Here is a 22,268-nt window from a genome sequence, read left to right on the forward strand (position 1 = left end):
AGCGGGGAAGTTACCTCGGGCAGCGCCCTACCGTCGCCCCGCTATGCGGCTTGACGGTGCCGACTTTCCCTATCAACTGTTGTTGGAACACCGCCGGATTGCGCGTCACCGCTGACGTAGCGCAACTCGCGGAGACCAAACCCGGAAGACAGATCGCTCTTTTACTTTTTCTCTTGCTCTTCCAAAATGAGGCAGATCGCCTCTGGAAACAAATGTCTCTTTCCCTGACTGTAAATATTACCTCGGGCAGTGCCCTACCGTCGCCCCGCTATGCGGCTTGACGTTACCGACTCTCCCTAACAAAGTACCGATCGCTATGCAACGCGAGAGCAGAATGAAGGTGCGCCGGTGAACCACGCTCGCCTGTCTGCTTAAAAGCAGGCAGGGAGGGGCAGGGTACTCCGTCATTAGCGATTACTCGCAGCTGTTCCCTATGAATGCTGATTAGCGCTAGGTTGGCTGGGATTTGGAGTTCCCGCGGACCGCGCACGCCTGCCGCGATGGCGCCCCCTGCTCGCCGTCGAGCGCATGGCTGGACCCCTTGCAGTACCCCCTCCCCTAGGGCCGGCTCCTGACGTTCCCATGCCTGCAGCTCGATTCCTTCGGAATTCCCTAATGAGCTCAGGGTCCAGGATGTTGCGGGCCGGAACCCAGGACCGTTCTTCTGGGCCGTAGCCTTCCCAGTCCACAAGGTACTGGGTACTGCTCTGGACCCGCCTGACATCCAGTATTTGACTAACTGTGTATGCCGGGGCACCATCCACTGCCCGTGGAGCTGGAGGGCGGTTTGCTGGGGTGGAGCCACCACACAGATAAGGCTTGAGGTGGGATACATGAAACGTGGGGTGGATTTTAAGGGTCGCTGGCAGGTCCAGCCTGTAGGAGACCGGATTGATACGCTTCAGGATTTTAAATGGCCCAATGTACCGTGGGGTGAGCTTGCTGGCCTGGCCCTTCAGTGGTAAGTCTCGTGTGGATAGTAGGACCCTCTGCCCCACATGCAGTCTTGGGGCCTCGCGCCGTCTTCGGTTGGCCGTGCGCTGCATGGTCTCTGAGGCTGCCTGCAGTGCAGCCCGTACTTTTTTCCAGGTGCGCCGACAACGGCGAATTAATTGTTCAGCGGCCGGCACCCCAACCTCTATTTCCTCCTCTGGGAACATAGGTGGCGGGTAGCCAAACTGGCACTCGAAAGGCGACATCCTTATTGCCGAGTGCCATAGAGAATTGTGGGCATATTCCGCCCAGGGGAGGTGTTCAACCCAGGATGACTGGTGACTAGTAGTCAGGCACCGGAGCATTCGGCCCAGTTCTTGGTTGAGCCGCTCAGTTTGGCCATTGGACTCAGGGTGAAAGCCTGATGACAGGCTAGCTGTGGCTCCTAAAAGTTGACAAAAGGCTTTCCAAAACCTACTTGAGATTTGTGGCCCCCGATCAGATACTACATCTGTGGGTATGCCGTGGATCCGGACCACGTGCTGAAGCAGCAACAGAGCGGTCTCTTGGGCTGTTGGCAACTTGGGGAGGGCCACAAATCTGCCTGCTTTGGAAAACCTGTCCACTATAACCATAATGACTGTGTTGCCTCGTGAGGGTGGCAACCCGGTGATGAAATCCATGGCTATGTGCGACCAGGGGCGGGCGGGTATGGGTAATGGGCGCAACAGGCCTAGAGGTCGGGAGCGGGGCTCTTTTTGTCTGCTACAGACTGTGCATGCCCGAATGTGCTTTCGCACATCTTGCTCCATACCTGGCCACCAAAATCGTTGCTGCAAAAATTTAAGGGTTCTATTGACCCCCGGATGGGCCGAAAAAGGTGAGGCATGTCCCCAATCCATGACTCGACCTCTCATTGCCGCCGGCACAAACAGCCGTCCAGGTGGACCACCTCCGGGGTCCGGCTCCAGTCGCAGAGCCCTTTTTACTGCCTTTTCAATTCCCCACTCTAGAGCCGCAACAATATGTGTGCTGGGGACAATGGGCTCCGGCTCCTTGTCCGCCACCGGTGGCTCCCACTGGCGGGAAAGAGCGTCCGGTTTCCCATTCTTAGACCCTGGGCGGTACGACAGAGTAAAGTGAAACCGAGTAAAAAATAGGGACCACCGCGCTTGGCGAGGGTTGAGTCTTTTAGCCTGTTGGATGTAGGCTAAATTTTTGTGGTCAGTCCACACCAAAAAAGGATGTTTTGCTCCCTCTAACCAGTGGCGCCACTCCTCCAGTGCCAGTTTCATGGCAAGGAGTTCTCGGTCACCAACACTGTAGTTTCTCTCTGTGGGGGTTAGTCTGTGAGAAAAGAAGGCGCAGGGGTGAAGTTTGTGGCCTGGGCCCACGCGTTGGGATAGCACAGCACCAACCCCCACCTCAGAGGCATCTACCGCGACTATGAATGGTTCCTCCGGGTCGGGGACTTGGAGAACCGGAGCCAATGTCAAGCATTCCTTAAGGGAGTCGAATGCTTTTTGGGCATCGTCAGTCCAACAAAACGGCCCGGGGGTCTTCCGTGTGAGGGTTGTGAGTGGTGCTGCTAGTGTGCTAAAATTTCTCACAAACCTTCGGAAGAAGTTAGCGAAACCCAAGAATTGCTGTACCTGGCGAAGGGACCCTGGACGAGGCCATTCCGCAATGGCTTTTATTTTTGCTGGATCCATACGAACAGACCCACTGGACACGATGAATCCCAAAAATGGGACAGATGTCGCATGAAGCATGGACTTCTCTAGCTTAACGTACAAGTTGTTTTCAAGTAACAATTGGAAAACACGCCTCACATGTCCCACATGTTCCTGTACAGAGTGGCTAAAGATTAGAATATCATCCAAGTATACGTAGGCATAGCGGTCAAGGGTCTCCCTGAGCACCTCATTAATGAACCTTTGAAACACGGCCGGGGCGTTCATAAGCCCAAAGGGCATAACGAGGTACTCGTAGTGGCCAGTCGGGGTGATAAACGCGGTTTTCCACTCATCCCCCTGCCTAATGCGGATAAGGTTGTAAGCGCTGCGCAGGTCCAATTTTGTGAAAATGGTAGCCCGCTGCAACGCTTCAAAGGCTGTGGGCATAAGGGGAAGTGGGTAGCGGTCTTTGACCGTTATCGCGTTTAGCCCCCGATAATCAATGCAGGGACGCAATGTACCGTCCGCCTTGCCAACAAAGAAGAAGCCTGCTCCAGCCGGTGAGGAGGATGGGCGAATGAAACCAAGCTGAAGGGCTTCCCTAATATAGTCCTCCATTGCCTTGCGTTCAGGGCCCGAAAGGGCAAATAGCCGTCCTCGAGGTGGGCTGGTGCCTGGGAGAAGGTTAATGGCGCAATCAAATGGCCGATGGGGAGGTAGGTGTTGTGCCTGTGCTTTGCTGAAAACCCTTCCCAAATCCCAATAACATTCTGGAACCGGACCAAGATCCGGTGGTGGGTCTATCTTCGGGGATCTAGGCATATGTGGACTGCTAAACCCAACCAGACAATCCCCCTTGCACCGTGGGCCCCATACACAGATAGACCGTGTTGACCAATCTATGTTAGGGTTATGTTTTTCTAGCCACGGGTACCCTAAAACTAATTGCAGTTGGGGAGCTTGCGTGATCAGGAACGTTATGCGTTCTGTATGGATCCCTATGCACATGGTCACCGGCTCGGTGCGATGGGTTATGGGGCCACTAGCTAGAGGTCGACCATCAAAGGCTTGGGCCTTAATGGGTCGGCCTAACTTTTGCACAGGCAGGCTTAATTGTCGGGCTAGGGCCGCATCCACAAAATTATCCGCGGCTCCTGAGTCGATGCAGGCCTGTAAGTGCACTGCCTTGTGGCCCTCCCAAACCAAAGTAACAGATACCTGCATGCCTACCACGGGGAGGGAGTTTTGGCCTAGTCCCGGCTCCCCTCGCCGCGACTGGCCGACTCGTTTCCCTGACGGCGCGGAGCTCGCATTCCCGAGGAGCGGCCCTGCCCTGGAACCTGTGCTCCCCCCAGTTGCATGGGTTCAGGGGGGGGTTCCCTAAAGTGTGGGTGTCGGGAGCTGTGGGGATCTGGGCTAAATTCCTCAGGGCCCCGACGACTGGCCAGCCGTTCCCGAGCCCGCTGACGAAGCCGTGTATCAATGTTGATACAGACCTCATATAACTGGCTTAATGTGTCAGAGGGGTCACGCGTGGCCAGTTCGTCTTTTATACGCTCGCTGAGACCCTTTTGAAAAATAGCCTTAAGGGCCTCATCATTCCAGCCACTTTCAGCTGCCAGGGTCCGGAAATCTATCACATATTCTGCCACGGGTCTGGTGCCCTGTGACAGCTCCAGTAACCGTGGTGCTGCGTGCCGTCCCCCGCGGGGATTATAAAAGGTCTCGCGCATAGCCCCGGAAAAACTTTGTTCACTGGCACATTCCGGGGCGCCTTGTTCCCAAAGGGCCGTAGCCCAAGTCAGGGCACGCCCTGTCAAAAGAGATATCATAAACGCTACTTTGGACCTCTGCGAAGGGAACCGGGATGGCTGTTGCTCAAAGACCAGCGAGCATTGTAGCAAAAACCCTCTACAACGCTCGGGGTCCCCAGCGTATCGCTCTGGAGTGGCTATTAAAGCATCTGGTTGGGCTGCCCCAGATACTCCAGTGGGTGCTGGCTCAGGTGGTGGAATTCTGGCCTGTAATGCAGCCAACGCTGACAGTTGCTGCGCAATTTCGTGGAGCATCTGCTCATGCCGGCCGATCGCTCGCCCTTTGGCCTTTAGGGCCTCTCTCTCTGGAGGGGTCCCGGCTGGGTCCATGAATGGGCGCACCTTTCTGTTACGATGGGGGTAGTGAGGATTGGACCCAAGCGCTCGGAACACCCAAAGCTGTTTAGGAAGAGTCCCTGCAGTGCCTAGAACTACCGCTAGGGGGACTGGCAGGAATCTCAAAGAACGTGTTTGAGATGAAGGTGCTCAAAACAAAAGGAGAAAGGTCAAAACTAAGGGCGTCAGTACTGACGGCTCAAAATCAGGGTTTACTGTAATGAATGAGAGCTAAGATTATCCACTCTGAATAATATTTCTCCAACTTAACTAATTATTACTTTCTTCTTTTATTATATTTTTATTTCAATTATTTATTAATATTCTTTATTTCTTTTTGTACATTTTTATTTTCATTATTGATTATTCATAAAGCTCTTTCTTTGTTTTATAATTTGCTCTTTCCCTAGCGGGGAAGTTACCTCGGGCAGCGCCCTACCGTCGCCCCGCTATGCGGCTTGACGGTGCCGACTTTCCCTATCAACTGTTGTTGGAACACCGCCGGATTGCGCGTCACCGCTGACGTAGCGCAACTCGCGGAGACCAAACCCGGAAGACAGATCGCTCTTTTACTTTTTCTATTGCTCTTCCAAAATGAGGCAGATCGCCTCTGGAAACAAATGTCTCTTTCCCTGACTGTAAATATTACCTCGGGCAGTGCCCTACCGTCGCCCCGCTATGCGGCTTGACGTTACCGACTCTCCCTAACAAAGTACCGATCGCTATGCAACGCGAGAGCAGAATGAAGGTGCGCCGGTGAACCACGCTCGCCTGTCTGCTTAAAAGCAGGCAGGGAGGGGCAGGGTACTCCGTCATTAGCGATTACTCGCAGCTGTTCCCTATGAATGCTGATTAGCGCTAGGTTGGCTGGGATTTGGAGTTCCCGCGGACCGCGCACGCCTGCCGCGATGGCGCCCCCTGCTCGCCGTCGAGCGCATGGCTGGACCCCTTACACAGCCACTTTCTCTTCTTCCTCTTCTTCTTCTTCTTATTAATTAATATTATTATTAAGTATTATTATTATTATTATTATTATTATTATTATTATTATTATTATTATTATTAATTATGGTCTCTTGATGTATGGTCAATAATCCAGGTATAGAAATCCACAAAGTTCAATCAGTTCATCTGGACACAGGATGTCTATCTGTCTGTCTGTCTGTCTGTCTGTCTGTCTGTCTGTCTGTCTGTCTGTCTATCTATCTATCTATCTATCTATCTATCTATCTATCTATCTCTACCTACCTACCTACCTACCTACCTACCTACCTATCTATCTATCTATCTATCTATCTATCTATCTATCTATCTATCTATCTATCTATCTATCTATCTATCTATCTATCTATCTATCTATCTATCTATATCCGCCTGTCTGTCTATCTGTCTGTCTGTCTATCTATCTATCTATCTATCTATCTATCTATCTATCTATCTATCTATCTATCTATCTATCTATCTATCTATCTATCTATCTATCTATCTATCTATCTATCCATCGTCTCTCACACTCACGCCCTTATCACAACCACCTCCCACTGGTTCATCTGCTGGCAACTTTAACTTTCCATTCATGCACTCCAACACCCAGCCCCCATGCTCCAATCTGTCCTTCACAACAGCCCAGGTGAGGAATGAGCTGAAGAAAATCAAGGTGAAGAAAGCTGCGGGTCCAGATGGCATCAGTGCCAGGCTCCTCAAGTCCTGTGCAGATCAGCTGTGCGGGGTAGTTGAGCACATGTTCAACTTGAGTCTGAAGCTGGGAAGAGTACCACAGCTGTGGAAAACATCTTGTGTGGTACCTGTGCCGAAAACACAGCACCCAAAGGACCTAAACAGCTACAGACCGGTGGCACTGACTTCACATTTGATGAAATCACTGGAGAGGCTGGTCCTTACCCACCTCCGCCCTCTGGTGAGCCCATCCATGGACCCTCTTCAGTTTGCTTACCAACCTGGCGTCGGGGTGGATGATGCCATCATCTATCTGCTACACGGAGCTCTTTCGCACCTGGAGAAACCTGGGAGCACTGTGAGAATCACCTTCTTCGATTTCTCCAGTGCTTTTAACACCATACGGCCGGGGCTCCTGAAGGACAAACTGGATCATGTTGGAGTGGACAGTCACCTGTCCAACTGGATACTGGACTACCTCACCAACCGACCACAGTATGTGAGGGCACGGGACTGTGTGTCTGATATGGTGGTCAGCAGCACAGGGGCCCCTCAGGGAACGGTCTTGGCACCGTTCCTCTTCACCCTGTACACGGCTGACTTCATGTACAGATCACCGGACTGTCACCTCCAGAAGTTCTCTGATGACTCAGCGATTGTCGGACTTATAAACAATGACGAGGACAGCGAGTACAGAGAACTGATCCAGGACTTCATGGACTGGTGTCTGCAGAACCACCTCCAGTTAAACGTGGGGAAGACCAAAGAACTGGTGGTGGATTTCCGCAAGTGCAGACCCACCTTGTCACCGGTAAACATCCAGGGAATGGACATTGAGAGAGTGGACTCTTACAAGTACCTGGGTGTTCACCTCAACAACAAACTGGACTGGTCAGTTAACACTAACGCACTTTATAAAAAAGGTCAGAGCAGACTCTACCTACTCAGGAGACTGCGGTCATTTGGAGTGCGGGGGGAACTCTTGAGGACTTTTTTTGATACAGTGGTGGCATCAGCCATCTTTTATGGAGTGGTATGTTGGGGCAGCAGCATATCTACAGCGGACAGGAAGAGACTAGACAAACTTATTAAGAGGGCCGGCTCTGTGCTGGGGAGCCCCTTAGACCCAGTGCAGGTGGTGGGAGACAGAAGGATGTTAGCCAAGCTGGCATCCATGCTGGAGAATGACTCCCACCCCATGCATGAGACTCTGGCAGCACTGGGCAGCTCCTTCAGTGACAGGCTGCTTCACCCCAAATGTGTGAAGGAGCAGTATCGCAGGTCCTTCCTTCCTGCTGCTGTTAGACTGTATAACCAGCACTGCTCCAGACAGATCACGCACACACTCTAAATCATTCATTATTCATAACAATGTGCAACTTCTTCCCCATGTAATTATTACAATGTGCAATGTGCAATATGTGCAATATTTTTTTCCCATGTGCAATTATTGTTTGTAATTATTTGTAAATATTTAGTTTTTTTCAGAGTTTTTGACATTTTATTATTATTATTGTTATACACTGTACTTTTTATTGTCTATTTTTTGTACTGAGTGCTGTACTGTCCCTTCGCTGCTGCAACACTGTGAATTTCCCCACTGTGGGACTAATAAAGGATTATCTTATCTTATCTTATCTTATCTTATCTTATCTTATCTTATCTTATCTTATCTATCTATCTATCTATCTATCTATCTATCTATCTATCTATCTATCTATCTATCTATCTGTCTGTCTATTTATATCTGTATATCTATCTATCTGTCCGTGTATCTATATCTATCTATCTATCTGTCTGTCTGTCTGTCTATCTCTCTATCTATCTATCTCTGTCTATTTATCTATATCTGTATGTCTATCTATCTATGTTTCTCTCTGTCTTTCCGTCCATCTGTCTATTTATCTATATTTGCCGGTCTGTCTGTTTATCTAACTATCTATCTGCCTCTCTATCTATCTATCTATCTATCTATCTATCTATCTATCTATCTATCTATCTATCTATCTATCTATCTATCTATCTATCTATCTATCTATCTATCTATCTTTCTATCTATTTGTCTGTCCGTCCGTCTGTCTATTTATCTATATCTGCCCGCCTGCCTGTCTGTCTGTCTATCTATCTATCTATCTGTCTGTCTGTCTGTCTGTCTGTCTGTCTGTCTGTCTGTCTGTCTGTCTGTCTGTCTGTGTATCTATATCTGTATATCTATCTGTCTGTACGTATTTAAACTTATTGAAATGAAGTTGTAAGAGCCTGAATATGAACACTTACATTACAAGCAACATGTGCAGATGTGTTTTTATACATTTTGCACTTTTAGTGCATTTGATTTTTGTAGAACTTTTTCCCTACCACTGAACATCAGTCAGTACTACTCATGAACCATATTAGCTTAATAAATGTGATGCTTTGAGGATTAATGTCCATGAAACCAGCCTGCACAGTAAACCAGCTCACCTGGAGCGTCTAAAGCCAGCAAGGCCAGAGGGTGAAGCCTCGTTGATGAGCGGTGTCATGATTTTCTCTGTCATGTCCGAGAGCACAGTGAAGGTGGGTTCCACAATAAAGTCAATGAAGCCTGGGGGATGGACACACACACATGCATCAACTTGAAATTGGCCAAAAACACACAGAGGAGAGAGGAGTGAAAAAAACAAGCCTCTTTACCGATCTGAGACTGGGCCACCATGGTGGACTTGCGGTCACAAAGAGGAGAGAAAGGCAGACCCAGTTCTATCTCTTTATCCCCCTGAAATACACAACATTCATGCAACAATCACAAATACATCTATTTACTGCATATTTAAGGCCCCACCTAATTTATGTTTGATATGTGTTTATGTATTGAGTGCATTTTGTTCCTTTTGGGGATTCCACAGTCAATGGAAAAAGTGTCGCTTCTCTACACACGTGATCGTCTCTGTTCTGCGCCTCAAAATAACAGGCCAGTAAAGTAATCTGATCCCGATTGTTTGTCTATGTACAGTTTATTCCTTACTTTATGAACTCAGCAAACTATAAAGACCCTCGGTTACACTAGCAATCTGTTAGACAAAATGCCCAAGATGTTTTAAGTGTAAAGCAGCTAAAAACACGACTCAGGTAACTGAGTTTGAAAAACTCCCAACCTATTTAGTGGATGTGCGGTGAAAACAGGGACAAGTATTTTTGTCTTTCACCTATAAAGGTAGACTATAGACTAGCTTCCATTTATTCTATCATTTAATTTATGAGTGTTATTTAATGACTGCTGTGAAATGTGGCACTTTTCTTTAATAATCTGTGAAATCTGTGATTATTGAAAAACGAGGTCCATGAAATTAAGCACATTTCCTCGTGAATTTAGTACGGCCCTATGTAAATTAGCTGGAAATATGAACATATGTAAGACACCCTTTGTAAATCAGTATCAATAACAAATGTATAAAATAAAGCACATAGCCATGCCATTATATGCTTTCAAGGCAACAGCTTGGTAAATGCACCTACCTGTTTCAGTATGACTGTTCCCCCATGCACAGAGTAAAGTCCATAAGGACACAGAACAATTATAGCAAAGCCAACATCCGTGCCTAACCTTACAAATGCTCTTTTAACTGAACGGGAACGTAATTACACATACACACTCCAAAATACTCCAGAGTGCAGAGGAGCTGCTGGAGGGGTGGGGGATCAAGTGCGAATTAAAGTCCACTGTATTATATCGTCTTTGTGTAATTGAGCCACATTCTCTAAACTGTTAAGCATCCACTGGAAAAATACTAACTTATTGGCATGTATTAAACATACAACATCATAGGTTTGTGACTGCACGTCAAGACTGCTGTGCCAACAATGCTGCTTCTGCTAGATGTGACGGGTACCTGGCTTGTTTGCACCAAAAATGTCAAGAACTCACTATGAAGAAGAACTCACTCACAAATTATGAAGAACTCCAATTATTTTTTACTAGTTATAACTTTTAGTTTAATTTATTTTTGTGTTTGTATGATTTGTGTAAATCCTATTTATTAAAATTATTCTTCAGGCCACCCAAAAAGGATGGAGGTCCCTGCTGAGTCTGGTTCCTCTCAAGGTTTCTTCCTGTATTTTTAAGGGAGTTTTTCTTTGCCACCGTCACCCTCGGCTTGCTCAACAGGGGGTTTTTGGTCTGTTGGTCCTGGATTCTGTAAAGTTGCTTTGAGACAATGTTCACTGTAAAAAGCGCTATACAAATAAATTTAATTTGACTTGACTTCACAGATCCAGTGACCCAGGTTTGATAATCACATCCAGTTGCTGTCTTCATTCAGTCTAATCTGTTTCCTGTATGTATTTTGTTGAAGTATTTCAGTTTATTTCACATTTGAATACACGCCATTGAGTAAACTGGATCCTTTACATTAGGGTTTTTCAAACTTTTTTTTAAGCGACCTACATTTTTATCTTTGATTTTTACATGACCCAGGAAACACAATGCATCTTACTCTCTCTATACAAGATGTAACGTAAAGCCTCCACAATGTACAAGTTTATTTATTTATTAGTATTTTTCTCTCCAACCATTTTTTTGAAAGACCCTGCTTTACATTGCTCAAAGGTCTGAGTTAGCAAGAATGCCATGGGATTGATGTTCTATCCTGGCTGTATTTCCACCATGCGTCTCGTAAGTCTGAGATAAGCACTTGAACATCCTGCAACCCTCAACTCTGCACTTCTCTTGCAGCTCTCTATATGAAAGGCTCAGATCTATAGTAGGAAGCCTGTGTGAATGAACTGCTGTGATGTTTTATTTGACTCCAGCACTCCCAAAGACTCCAACACAGAGCTTAAGGGTTTGTGTAGCCTGGGTGTTAAAACTATGAAGCACCAGGCATAAAACAAACAGAAAAACGTAACATGCACAGTGCGGTGCAGTACAAGGTGAGGTCTATCTACACTGAACATTTTTCCATATGCAATAATATACAGTCCAACGTTTAAAGACAAAGCATAATAAATGTTTATTAATGTCAAACTGAATCATCCATCTTTCAAATAACTGGTACAACTGTGTTCTAGGACTCCAGCAACTCTTCCTGTGCTTCTAGGTCAAGAGTAACATGCATTGTGGAGTCCAGCCATGAAGCCCTTGTGTGTTAAATGATCTTCTTATGGTTGCCACTGACACTATTGTCCCACCCTTCAACAGGTCATCCTGTAGGTGTTTTCCAGTAACATATGGGTTTTTCTTTCTAGTCCTAATAAGATAAGGGACACTGTTTTATATTACAGCATATACAACAGTTATGGGACAGTGATAGCCTAGTGGGTAGAGCTTTGGAAGATTGTCGGTTCAAATTTTGACTCAGCTATGCAGCCACTGTTAGGCTCTTGAGCAAGGACCTTAACCCTGCCTGCTCCAGGGGTGCCGTACAACGGCTGACCCTGCAATCTGTCCCCAGCTTCCAAACAAGCTAAGATAAGTGGGAAAAGAACTGTATTGTACTGTACACATGTACGTATATGTATACATGACAAATAAAGGCATTCTTCTTCTTGTTCTTAATTTTGGGCTCTCTGCCACGGTCAGGCAGGTTTGCTGCTGTGCCATAAGTTTGAAAATTCCAGACAATAATCTTAATGGTGTCTCTAAGAATTGTTAAGATCTTGCAAATCTTCTCGTATTTCTCCTTTTGGAGCAATGGTGTGATCTCCTTTCTTAGCTTTTGTGAGCAGCTTCTTAGTTTGCACCATGGTTACAACACACCTTAAACACTTAAATCTGTGGTGTTTTTTTATATAACACATCACAGCTAAAGCAAATTAAGGGTTGATTATTTAAATATATTTTATGTGTTTTTCTCCCATTTTCTCCCAATTTAGCGTAGTCAATTTTGTCTTCAGCTGCTGGGGGATCCCAGATTTTTTGCAGTTAGAGGGTATATTGCTGCTCATGCCTCCTCCGACAAGAGCACAGCCCTTAACGGAACACTTTTCCACCCATGCACTCTGCACAGACAGAGTATCTGCCAATCAGGGTCCTTACACAGCGTTTGAAGACCCCGCCCACATATTCCGGTCATCCCTCCCTGCAGGCACTGCCAAATATGCCCGCTAGATGGCGCCCAGTCGACCGGTGGCAACGACGAGTTTCGAAGGGAGGAGTTCAGAATCTCGGCGCTGGTGTGCTAGTGGAATATCCCGCTGCGCCACCTGGGTGCCAGGGTTGACTATTAAGCCCCAATGGCTTTAATCATGTTGTTACCCAACTTTACGTCATAAAGACAAGTACGTATTAAGATGAGCACTATTATGTATAGACTGAATAATTGTGACATGGCAAAATTAACAAAATATCCTTCGGCTCTAAAATACCACATCATTCATGTACTTTGTTAATTTCATCATTCATCTGACAAAGATTAAAAAACATTGAAAGAGCTGTAAATCCTTATTTTCATTAAGGGGGGGTTAAATATTTCTGATTGCAATTAGAACATCAGTTGAAGCTTTTTTGACCAACATTAGTGCCCAGCCATACAAATAATACTCCTGTGACTGAAGTGGCACAAATTCCCAAAGACATACTTTAAAGTCTTGTAAAAAGCCTTCTCATAAGAGATGCTGTTGATGTTTTAGCTGAAAAGATCACAGAGGTCACTCTATTATAATTTAAAATACCAAATACCTTCATTATCATTCCTTGTATGCTGCCATGTCTGATGTAGGCAGGTAATAACGCTGGAATCTTAAAAGGAAGTCAATTTTGAACAATAAAGGACTTTGTTGACAGCACCCCACCCTGCACCCTCAGGGAAATGGCGTGAAGCCGGCAGGTTTGAGAGATAAATTTGTTTGGGCTGAAAATGATTGGTTTAGCTCTTTCATTTATTGCTCCTGACATTTCTATTAATATGATTAGTGGTGCCATACCAGCAAACGACTGATTAGATTTTACTATTCGCACATCAATGAATCCCAATTAATTTCCCACTGTTAATGAAAGAAGTGTGGACAAAATTCAGTTTCATTTCAGCCAATAAAATGCTTAATTAGATCATTGCATGAGCATATATACTGTATATCTCTCAATCCCTAATGACCAATTAAAATGCTTTTTTATTGTGGCTGAAAATCAAACTACAAACATTACAGCCTGTAGTATTTGTATTTAGGATGGAGGACACTACAGTCCTCTGGTCTCTCATATGTGTACAATGAACTAATAACACATAAACTTTGTACTTTTCATGTCCTGTTTGTGTGAGTGTTTGAAACTAAAACTCCTATTACTAGCATATAGCGGCAAAGCACATTTTAATGAAATCGCATACCTCCTATACTGAACAGTACGTGAAAGCAGTACACGAGAGTGGGTAGTGTGTCCGAATACATAGTATTCATAAGAAAGTACACGAAAAGTACCCGGGTGACCTACTACATGGAAAGCCATTGTAAATTGTTATAATTGTGGCGATATGACGTCATGCATCACGTGACGTTGGTAAGATGACGTAGTACATCCGAGGTTGCGTGCATACTGCCCACTTGCATAATGCAGGAATGTACTGCTTTACCGGCCGAGCAGTGCGCACTGCCTCCAATTTAGTACGTACTGTTTAAGTAAGCGATTTCGGACACAGCCATTGATTAATCATTTGGGTAGCACTGTCTCCCCACAGCAAGAATGTCTAGGTTCAATTTCCAGGTGAAGTGGTCTGGGTCCTTTCTGTGTGGACTTTGCATGTTCTCCATGTGTCCATGTTGGTTTCCTCTGGGAGCTCCGGGTTTCCTCCCACAGTCCAAAGGCTTTCAGTTGGGTTAATTGGAACTACTAAACTGCCCCTAAGTATTAGAGTGTGCGTGCGTGTGTTGTGTGTGTGTGTGCTTTGAGATGGACTGGTGACCTGTCCAGCATGTTTCCTAGCTTCCATATATAGACACCGATCAGCCATAACATTAAAACCACCTCCTTGTTTCTACACTCACTGTCCATTTTATCAGCTCCACTTACCATGTAGACGCACTTTGTAGTTCTACAATTACTGACTGTAGTCCATCTGTTTCTCTACATGCTTTTTTTAGCCTGCTTTTACCATGTTTTTCAAACACCCACAGGACCCCACAGAGCAGGTATTATTTAGGTGGTGGATCATTCTCAGCACTGCAGTGACACTCACATGGTGGTGGTGTGTTAGTGTGTGTTGTGCTGGTATGAGTGGATCAGACACAGAAGTGCTGCTGGAGTTTTTAAATACCATGTCCACTCACTGTCCACTCTGTGACACTCCTACCTAGTTGGTCCACCTTGTAGATGTAAAGTCAGAGACGATCGCTCATCTATTGCTGCTGTTTGAGCTGGTCATCTTCTAGACTCTCATCAGTGGTCACAGGACGCTGCCCACGGGGCGCTGTTGGCTGGATATTCTTGGTTGGTGGACTATTCTCAGTCCAGCAGGGACAGTGAGGTGTTTAAAAACTCCATCAGTGCTGCTGTGTCTGATCCACTCATACCAGCACAACACACATTAACACACCACCACCATGTCAGTGTCACTGCAGTGCTGAGAATGATCCACCACCTAAATAATACCTGCTCTGTGGGGGTCCTGGGGGAGTCCTGACCAGCATGAAAGGGGGCTAACAAAGCATGCAGAGAAACAGATGGACTACAGTCAGTAATTGTAAAACTACAAAGTGCTGCTATATGGTAAGTGGAGCTGATAAAATGGACAGTGAGTGTAGAAACAAGGAGGATGAGGCTTATGTTTTAGAAAGTAAGTTGATAAAGAAGATTGAGTAGTGTGGAATTGCAGCACAGTGAAGCAGGATTATGACGACAAATGAAAATTAGTTAGCATGTCCTCAGTGAATGAGATTAATGTCCCGTTTGCATTGATGCAGGATTACAGAGGGGATTAAGGAGCGAAGGTTCCCTAAATGCTGGCATAGGAAACAGTGGAAACAAAAGTAAGTCATTGAAAAGACACAGACATCATATAGCACAGTGCCAAAGAGCCAGTCACGAAGAAGCCAACGAAGCTGAAATATAAATGGCTCTCCAAGCTGTAGCAAATTAACACTGATGAAACACAGAAATCATTTGACTAATGGAAATACTACTGATACTCCACTGTGCCTCTGCTGGCCATAATGGCAGGTGGACCCGCTGCACAGACTATAGGAATTTGGGATTGTTTTTGGTAAAGCCTAAAACTGAAGCCTTGTTTATGCTTGTTTTTGCTATAATTAACTACAAACATAGGGTGTGTTCGAAAAGCTAGTGTGCTGTCTACATAGGCAGCATTTTACGTCATCCTGTGCGTGCTCCCGAGAAGGAGGCTGTTCGAAATCCTAGATGCCTTAAAATCCACACTTCTGAGGCATCTTATTATTTCAATGTTATTTTGGCTCAAGACAATCCCAGCATTCATGGCTGACGGGGCGGAGAAACGAATGGAGTTATTTTCAAACGTAAATAAAATATTACTGATTTTTAACTTGTATAAACTTGTACCGAGTGTTTTTATTTGCAAGTTCGGGCTTGTCAGGAAATTTAACCGTTATCGGTACATGAAGGGAGATGTTATTGACGTTAGCGTGCTGTGCTACCTCAGTTTATTGGTTTTAATGGCGAGATGCTAAATGCTAAACGCGAAATGCTAAACCCGATGTTATCGCTATCTAAGTAGTGCGTTCGAATAACCTGCCTTTTAAGTCACTGACTTATTAGAATACTATCTACTAAGTCAGCTGCCTATGTAGACAGTAAGACAGCAAGGCAGCTCCCTAGGTTTTCGAACACACCCACTATCATGTTATGTGTATTTTAATAGGAGATCGTAGATGGCTGTGCAAGATTATAATTAAGTCCTTAAAAGCTTTTTTTTGATTATCTTTTATTAGTGTGATTGCAGAATGCAAGCACACTATTGTTATTCGTTTTTTCGTTTTCAATATATTATTACCATTCCGCCCGTTTTTTGTCTCCCTTTCTTCGTCCGCAATTTTCGAGATATCGACCCCGTTCCAGTGCCAAATCGTCCGGCCCATACGGGAATGGACTGCTTGTATACAGCTTTTGGATCGAACCAACACTGTGCCCACAGTGCCAGTTTTAAGGTGCCCGTTTTGCCCCATTGACTCCCATTCATTTTGAAAAAAATTTCGAGCTATCAACGCCGTTCCAACCCTTGATCGACCGGGTCATTAATTAGCGCCCAATTTCAAAAAATCATCCGGATACGCCCATCCGTGTGGCATTTATGCCCGTTTGTGCCCGAATTTTTGGACAAAAATCTTGACACCTTTGGCTTTCCATAGAACGTCAACGTGATGACGTAGGCGACATGTTCAGGCCGTTCTGAGAACAGAAAATGGCCGCCGACAAAAAATCTGACTTATTTTGGTCTGTAACTAAAGTATTAGTGATTTTTAAGGTGAAAACGCTGCACAGAATGAAATTATAACACAGTAACACTTAGCAGTGAGCGTCAAATCGTTCGCGTTGCAACAGAAAAGAAGATATTTATATCCGTTAGCTTCAAGGCTAACGAATGCATTCAAATCAATGGCAATGGCTACATGCTAAAGGAGGGACCGAAGTGTGAGCACTGTGTAAGTGCACTATGCCTGAAAGCTGTAAATGAGACACAGCCGATCATAGATTGCGCAATATCATTGACTTCCATTCATTTTTTTTAATGGTTATTTCATGGTTATTTCTATAACCTTTATTTAACCTATAAGAGCCCCATTCACTTCCATTCATTGTTTGAAAGTTTGAGATATCGACACCGTTCCAACTCTAAATTGTAAAGCTCACTGATGTAACCCCGACTCAGATACAGCATGGGGACTCGAACCCACGCCCACCTGCCACGCCCGGTTTTCAGCCCCATTCACTTCCATTCATTTTTTGGAAATTTCGAGATATCAACACCGTTCCAACTGTAAATCATCCGGGCAGTTAATGACACCCCAACCTGGATACAGCATGGTCATACGCAGCCCCGCCCACCTGCCACGCCCACTTTTTTTATATTTCGAGATATCAACGCCGTTCAAACTCTAATTTGTTTAGCCCACTGATGACACCCCGACATGGATACAGCATGGTCATACGCAGCCCCGCCCACCTGCCACGCCCATTTTTTAATATTTCGAGATATCAACACCGTTCCAACTGTAAATCATCTGGCCAGTTAATGACACCCCAACTTGGATACAGCATGGTCATACGCAGCCCCGCCCGCCTGCCACGCCCACTTTTTTAATATTTCGAGATATCAACGCCATTCCAACTCTAATTTGTTTAGCCCACTGATGACACCCCGACTTGGATACAGCATGGTCATACGCAGCCCCGCCCGTCTGCCACGCCCGTTTTTGAGACGTCCGGACGTCAACGCTGTTCCGACTCTGAGCCGTCCGGCCCGTCGACGCTGCTCCCAGCTTCGATACGGCGTTCGGATAAGCGCGCACGCACGCCGACCGGCACACGGCAATCACACTCGCATTTTCTCCGGAAATGCACTCTCTAGTTGCATTTTACCCCCTTTTCTCCCAATTTTAGCATAGCCATTTCGCTCCTGGGAACCCCGAAGGCATTCAAGGAGTGTATATATTCGCCTGACACACACTCCCTCTGACAAGTGCACAGTCCACCAGTCCCTTCTTATTTACCCATACTTTGTTGGATTTGCGTGTGAGGTCGGCTTCGCATATGGAGAGCCACACCCCGATCTCTGCGCTCCTCCACTTCTGATCAGGCACCCTGGGCAACCAAGATCCTTACACAGCGTTGATAACCCCACTCCTTAGTCCGGTCTTTCCCACCCAGCAGACTGGAGGCAGTTTTGTCTGCTGCAGGCTGTAGCCAATTGTGCCTGCTAAAAAGCGCCCAGCCGACAGGTAGCAGAGCCGAGATTCGAACCCGGGAGCTCAGAAACCCGGCACTGGTGTGATAGTGGATTATCCTGCTGTGCCAACTGGGTGCCCAAAATAGCTAATTTAACTAACATAGAGTTGTAGTATATAGTCAACAAAATAAACCATCACACGCCTGTATGTGTATTGATACTGATTAATCCATCACTGTATATCTATCATTTCTGAAGGTGACCATGAATGAGGGAACTGACCTGTTGGAAAAACTCCTCAAGTAGAGAGGTGGTCCAGCGATGATGCAGGTCCCACTTTTTGGCAGGGTGGCTGATGTCTGCAGTGTGTAGTAAAAGTGATAACGCCTTTGGTTTGTCAATCCTACAGAGCACAGTCAAAACAAGTGAGCTCCCACAGTGGTCAGAACAACATTATTCAGCTGTTAGTGGTTCTGTGAATGTGGTCACACTTACGCCTCTGGTTGCTGGAGAAAGTTCTTCATGGCCTTGATCTGCTGGAAGTGACAGGACATGTCTGTAGCCAAAACCATCTCAACTACTAGGCTCCGAAACTCTCTAAAGACAAAGAAGGGTATACAGAGAGGTAAATGTAGCTTGTAATACTGTATATACGTATGTATAGACCAGGGTTCAGCAACATGTGGCTCTGGAGCTTCATGTGGCTCTTTTACTGCCTTCTTGCAGTTCCGCAGCACTGCGCCTAGTTGATTTATTTCTACCTATAGGTGCCGAGCACCGGTCATTTGACCCCAGTGACCATTTAGGCGTCATTGTGAGTGGCACCTCTCCAGTAGCTCTGTCAGTGTTGTACTTTTATAGTAATTATTTTCAATAATTTCCTATGGGATAAATAAAGTATTTATCTATCTATGCGTCTTTCCATCTTTCTATCTCTATCTATCTATCTGTCTGTCCATTCGTCTATCTATCTATCTATCTGTCTGTCTGTCTGTCTGTCTGTCTGTCTGTATTTCTATCTATCTTTCTGTCTATCTATCTATCCATTATTCCATCTATCTATCTCTATCTATCTGTCTGTCTGTCCATCTGTCCATTCGTCTATCTCTGTCTGTCTGTCTGTCTGTCTGTCTGTCTGTCTGTCTGTCTATCTATCTATCTATCTATCTATCTATCTATCTATCTATCTATCTATCTATCTATCTATCTATCTATCTATCTATCTATCTATCTATCTATCTATCTATCTATCTATCTATCTGCCTGTCAGGGCAGACACACACACACACACACACAAACACAATCTTTGCTCTTGAAATCCAGAATTTCAGAATCCTCTTTCCATTACTTTTCCCAGAACTGTCATTTTTATAATTTAAGATCATTCAATTTTTAAATATTCATTCATGTGCAAGCTAGTTTGAATCTATTTTGCTTTTATCTGTGTGAAATTGCCGTCAGCCTCTCTGTCAGTAAGGACATCTCCTGCATTTCAAGGCTGTGGTGTGTAATGGTTTACTTAAATAAACGTAAATAAATCTTTATTGTAAGCTAATTTAGGCTGTGTGATTCAAATTGACGGAGATTTCAGATATACGGTTCTCTTGAAAGCTGTTTCTTTAATATTAATATAATATCCTTTAAAAAGCTTCCACACCGAGGCTAAGGACTGCAAATGATGAGCTCATATTTTACCTGTTTTACTCGAGCTGTAGATTAGCCTACATGAGTCAACTGCAAGATGTTGTAATTCATAATAATACAATATTCAATTTTTTATCCATACTAGACCATTAGCATATTGTAAGACATATTTCTAGCTAATGTGTTAACACATTACACCAATAAAATAGACATTAATGTTGTGGCTTACAAGGTGGTTTGATTTTGGTTGAAACAGGACAATTTGCTTCTTCTTAAAATTTAAGTTGCTGACCCCTGGTACATACATACTGATTACCTCCATCCTCTCACCTCCAGTCATCCTTTGATAAATTATACAGGATGTTCATCTCGTCATCTTCCTGTAGGAGTCGATATGCAGAACTGACGTGATGGTTCTCCTGGACTGCTCGGTCGTTATACAGAATAGCTGCATCTGATCTAATCAAATATGTAAAACATAACACAGATTACCCACCAATAAGTGGTTCAATAAAAAATATTATAGCAGGCTTAAAATAATAGTTGATACCTTGTTTGTATGTGAAAATTGTTAGTGGTCCCGGTGTGTTCATAATCATGTATGGATGCTGCAAATATCATAGCAAAGATTTCTAACTCAGTCAGCCAGTGCTGCAGGGAAAAAATTAATAAGAATTACAAACTAAGTGGGATCTCACATTTAAACATACATCTATACTATATATATACAGTATATATATATATATATATATATATATACAGTGTATCACAAAAGTGAGTACACCCCTCACATTTTTGCAAATATTTTATTATATCTTTTCATGGGACAACACTATAGAGATACAACTTGGATATAACTTAGAGTAGTCAGTGTACAACTTGTATAGCAGTGTAGATTTACTGTCTTCTGAAAATAACTCAACACACAGCCATTAATGTCTAAATAGCTGGCAACATAAGTGAGTACACCCCACAGTGAACATGTCCAAATTGTGCCCAAAGTGTCAATATTTTGTGTGACCACCATTATTATCCAGCACTGCCTTAACCCTCCTGGGCATGGAATTCACCAGAGCTGCACAGGTTGCTACTGGAATCCTCTTCCACTCCTCCATGATGACATCACGGAGCTGGTGGATGTTAGACACCTTGAACTCCTCCACCTTCCACTTGAGGATGCGCCACAGGTGCTCAATTGGGTTTAGTCCATCACCTTTACCTTCAGCTTCCTCAGCAAGGCAGTTGTCATCTTGGAGGTTGTGTTTGGGGTCGTTATCCTGTTGGAAAACTGCCATGAGGCCCAGTTTTCGAAGGGAGGGGATCATGCTCTGTTTCAGAATGTCACAGTACATGTTGGAATTCATGTTTCCCTCAATGAACTGCAGCTCCCCAGTGCCAGCAACACTCATGCAGCCCAAGACCATGATGCTACCACCACCATGCTTGACTGTAGGCAAGATACAGTTGTCTTGGTACTTCTCACCAGGGCGCCGCCACACATGCTGGACACCATCTGAGCCAAACAAGTTTATCTTGGTCTCGTCAGACCACAGGGCATTCCAGTAATCTATGTTCTTGGACTGCTTGTCTTCAGCAAACTGTTTGCGGGCTGTCTTGTGCGTCAGCTTCCTTCTGGGATGACGACCATGCAGACCGAGTTGATGCAGTGTGCGGCGTATGGTATTTTTTAAAGCAAACCTCTGGATATGACGCCGAACACGTGGACTCAACTTCTTTGGTCGACCCTGGCGAAGCCTGTTCCGAGTGGAACCTGTCCTGGAAAACCGCTGTATGACCTTGGCCACCATGCTGTAGCTCAGTTTCAGGGTGTTAGCAATCTTCTTATAGCCCAGGCCATCTTTGTGGAGAGCAACAATTCTATTTCTCACATCCTCAGAGAGTTCTTTGCCATGAGGTGCCATGTTGAATATCCAGTGGCCAGTATTAGAGAATTGTACCCAAAACACCAAATTTAACAGCCCTGCTCCCCATTTACACCTGGGACCTTGACACATGACACCAGGGAGGGACAACGACACATTTGGGCACAATTTGGACATGTTCACTGTGGGGTGTACTCACTTATGTTGCCAGCTATTTAGACATTAATGGCTGTGTGTTGAGTTATTTTCAGAAGACAGTAAATCTACACTGCTATACAAGCTGTACACTGACTACTCTAAGTTATATCCAAGTTTCATGTCTATAGTGTTGTCCCATGAAAAGATATAATGAAATATTTGCAGAAATGTGAGGGGTGTACTCACTTTTGTGATACACTGTATATATATATATATATATATATATATATATATATATATATATATATATATATACGTATATATATATATATATATATA

At 44.9% G+C, this 22,268-nt stretch overlaps 1 protein-coding gene across 2 annotated transcripts in view; it reads right to left on the reverse strand.

Annotated features, from left to right (window-relative positions):
- The window catches only part of pde1ca (phosphodiesterase 1C, calmodulin-dependent a), a 176,489-nt gene that overhangs the window by 18,484 nt on the left and 135,737 nt on the right, over positions 1-22,268 (reverse strand). For both annotated transcript variants that reach the window (XM_062991406.1, XM_062991405.1), the window contains 6 exons: positions 20,459-20,559; positions 20,239-20,367; positions 18,760-18,861; positions 18,547-18,667; positions 9,110-9,191; positions 8,900-9,020 (listed from right to left, as the gene is read on the reverse strand). In XM_062991406.1, coding sequence (XP_062847476.1) covers positions 8,900-9,020; positions 9,110-9,191; positions 18,547-18,667; positions 18,760-18,861; positions 20,239-20,367; positions 20,459-20,559 — 656 coding nt within the window. The remainder of the gene's footprint in view (positions 1-8,899; positions 9,021-9,109; positions 9,192-18,546; positions 18,668-18,759; positions 18,862-20,238; positions 20,368-20,458; positions 20,560-22,268) is intronic.

This window comes from Trichomycterus rosablanca, chromosome 3, assembly GCF_030014385.1.
Source record: "Trichomycterus rosablanca isolate fTriRos1 chromosome 3, fTriRos1.hap1, whole genome shotgun sequence".
Lineage (NCBI taxonomy): Eukaryota > Metazoa > Chordata > Actinopteri > Siluriformes > Trichomycteridae > Trichomycterus > Trichomycterus rosablanca.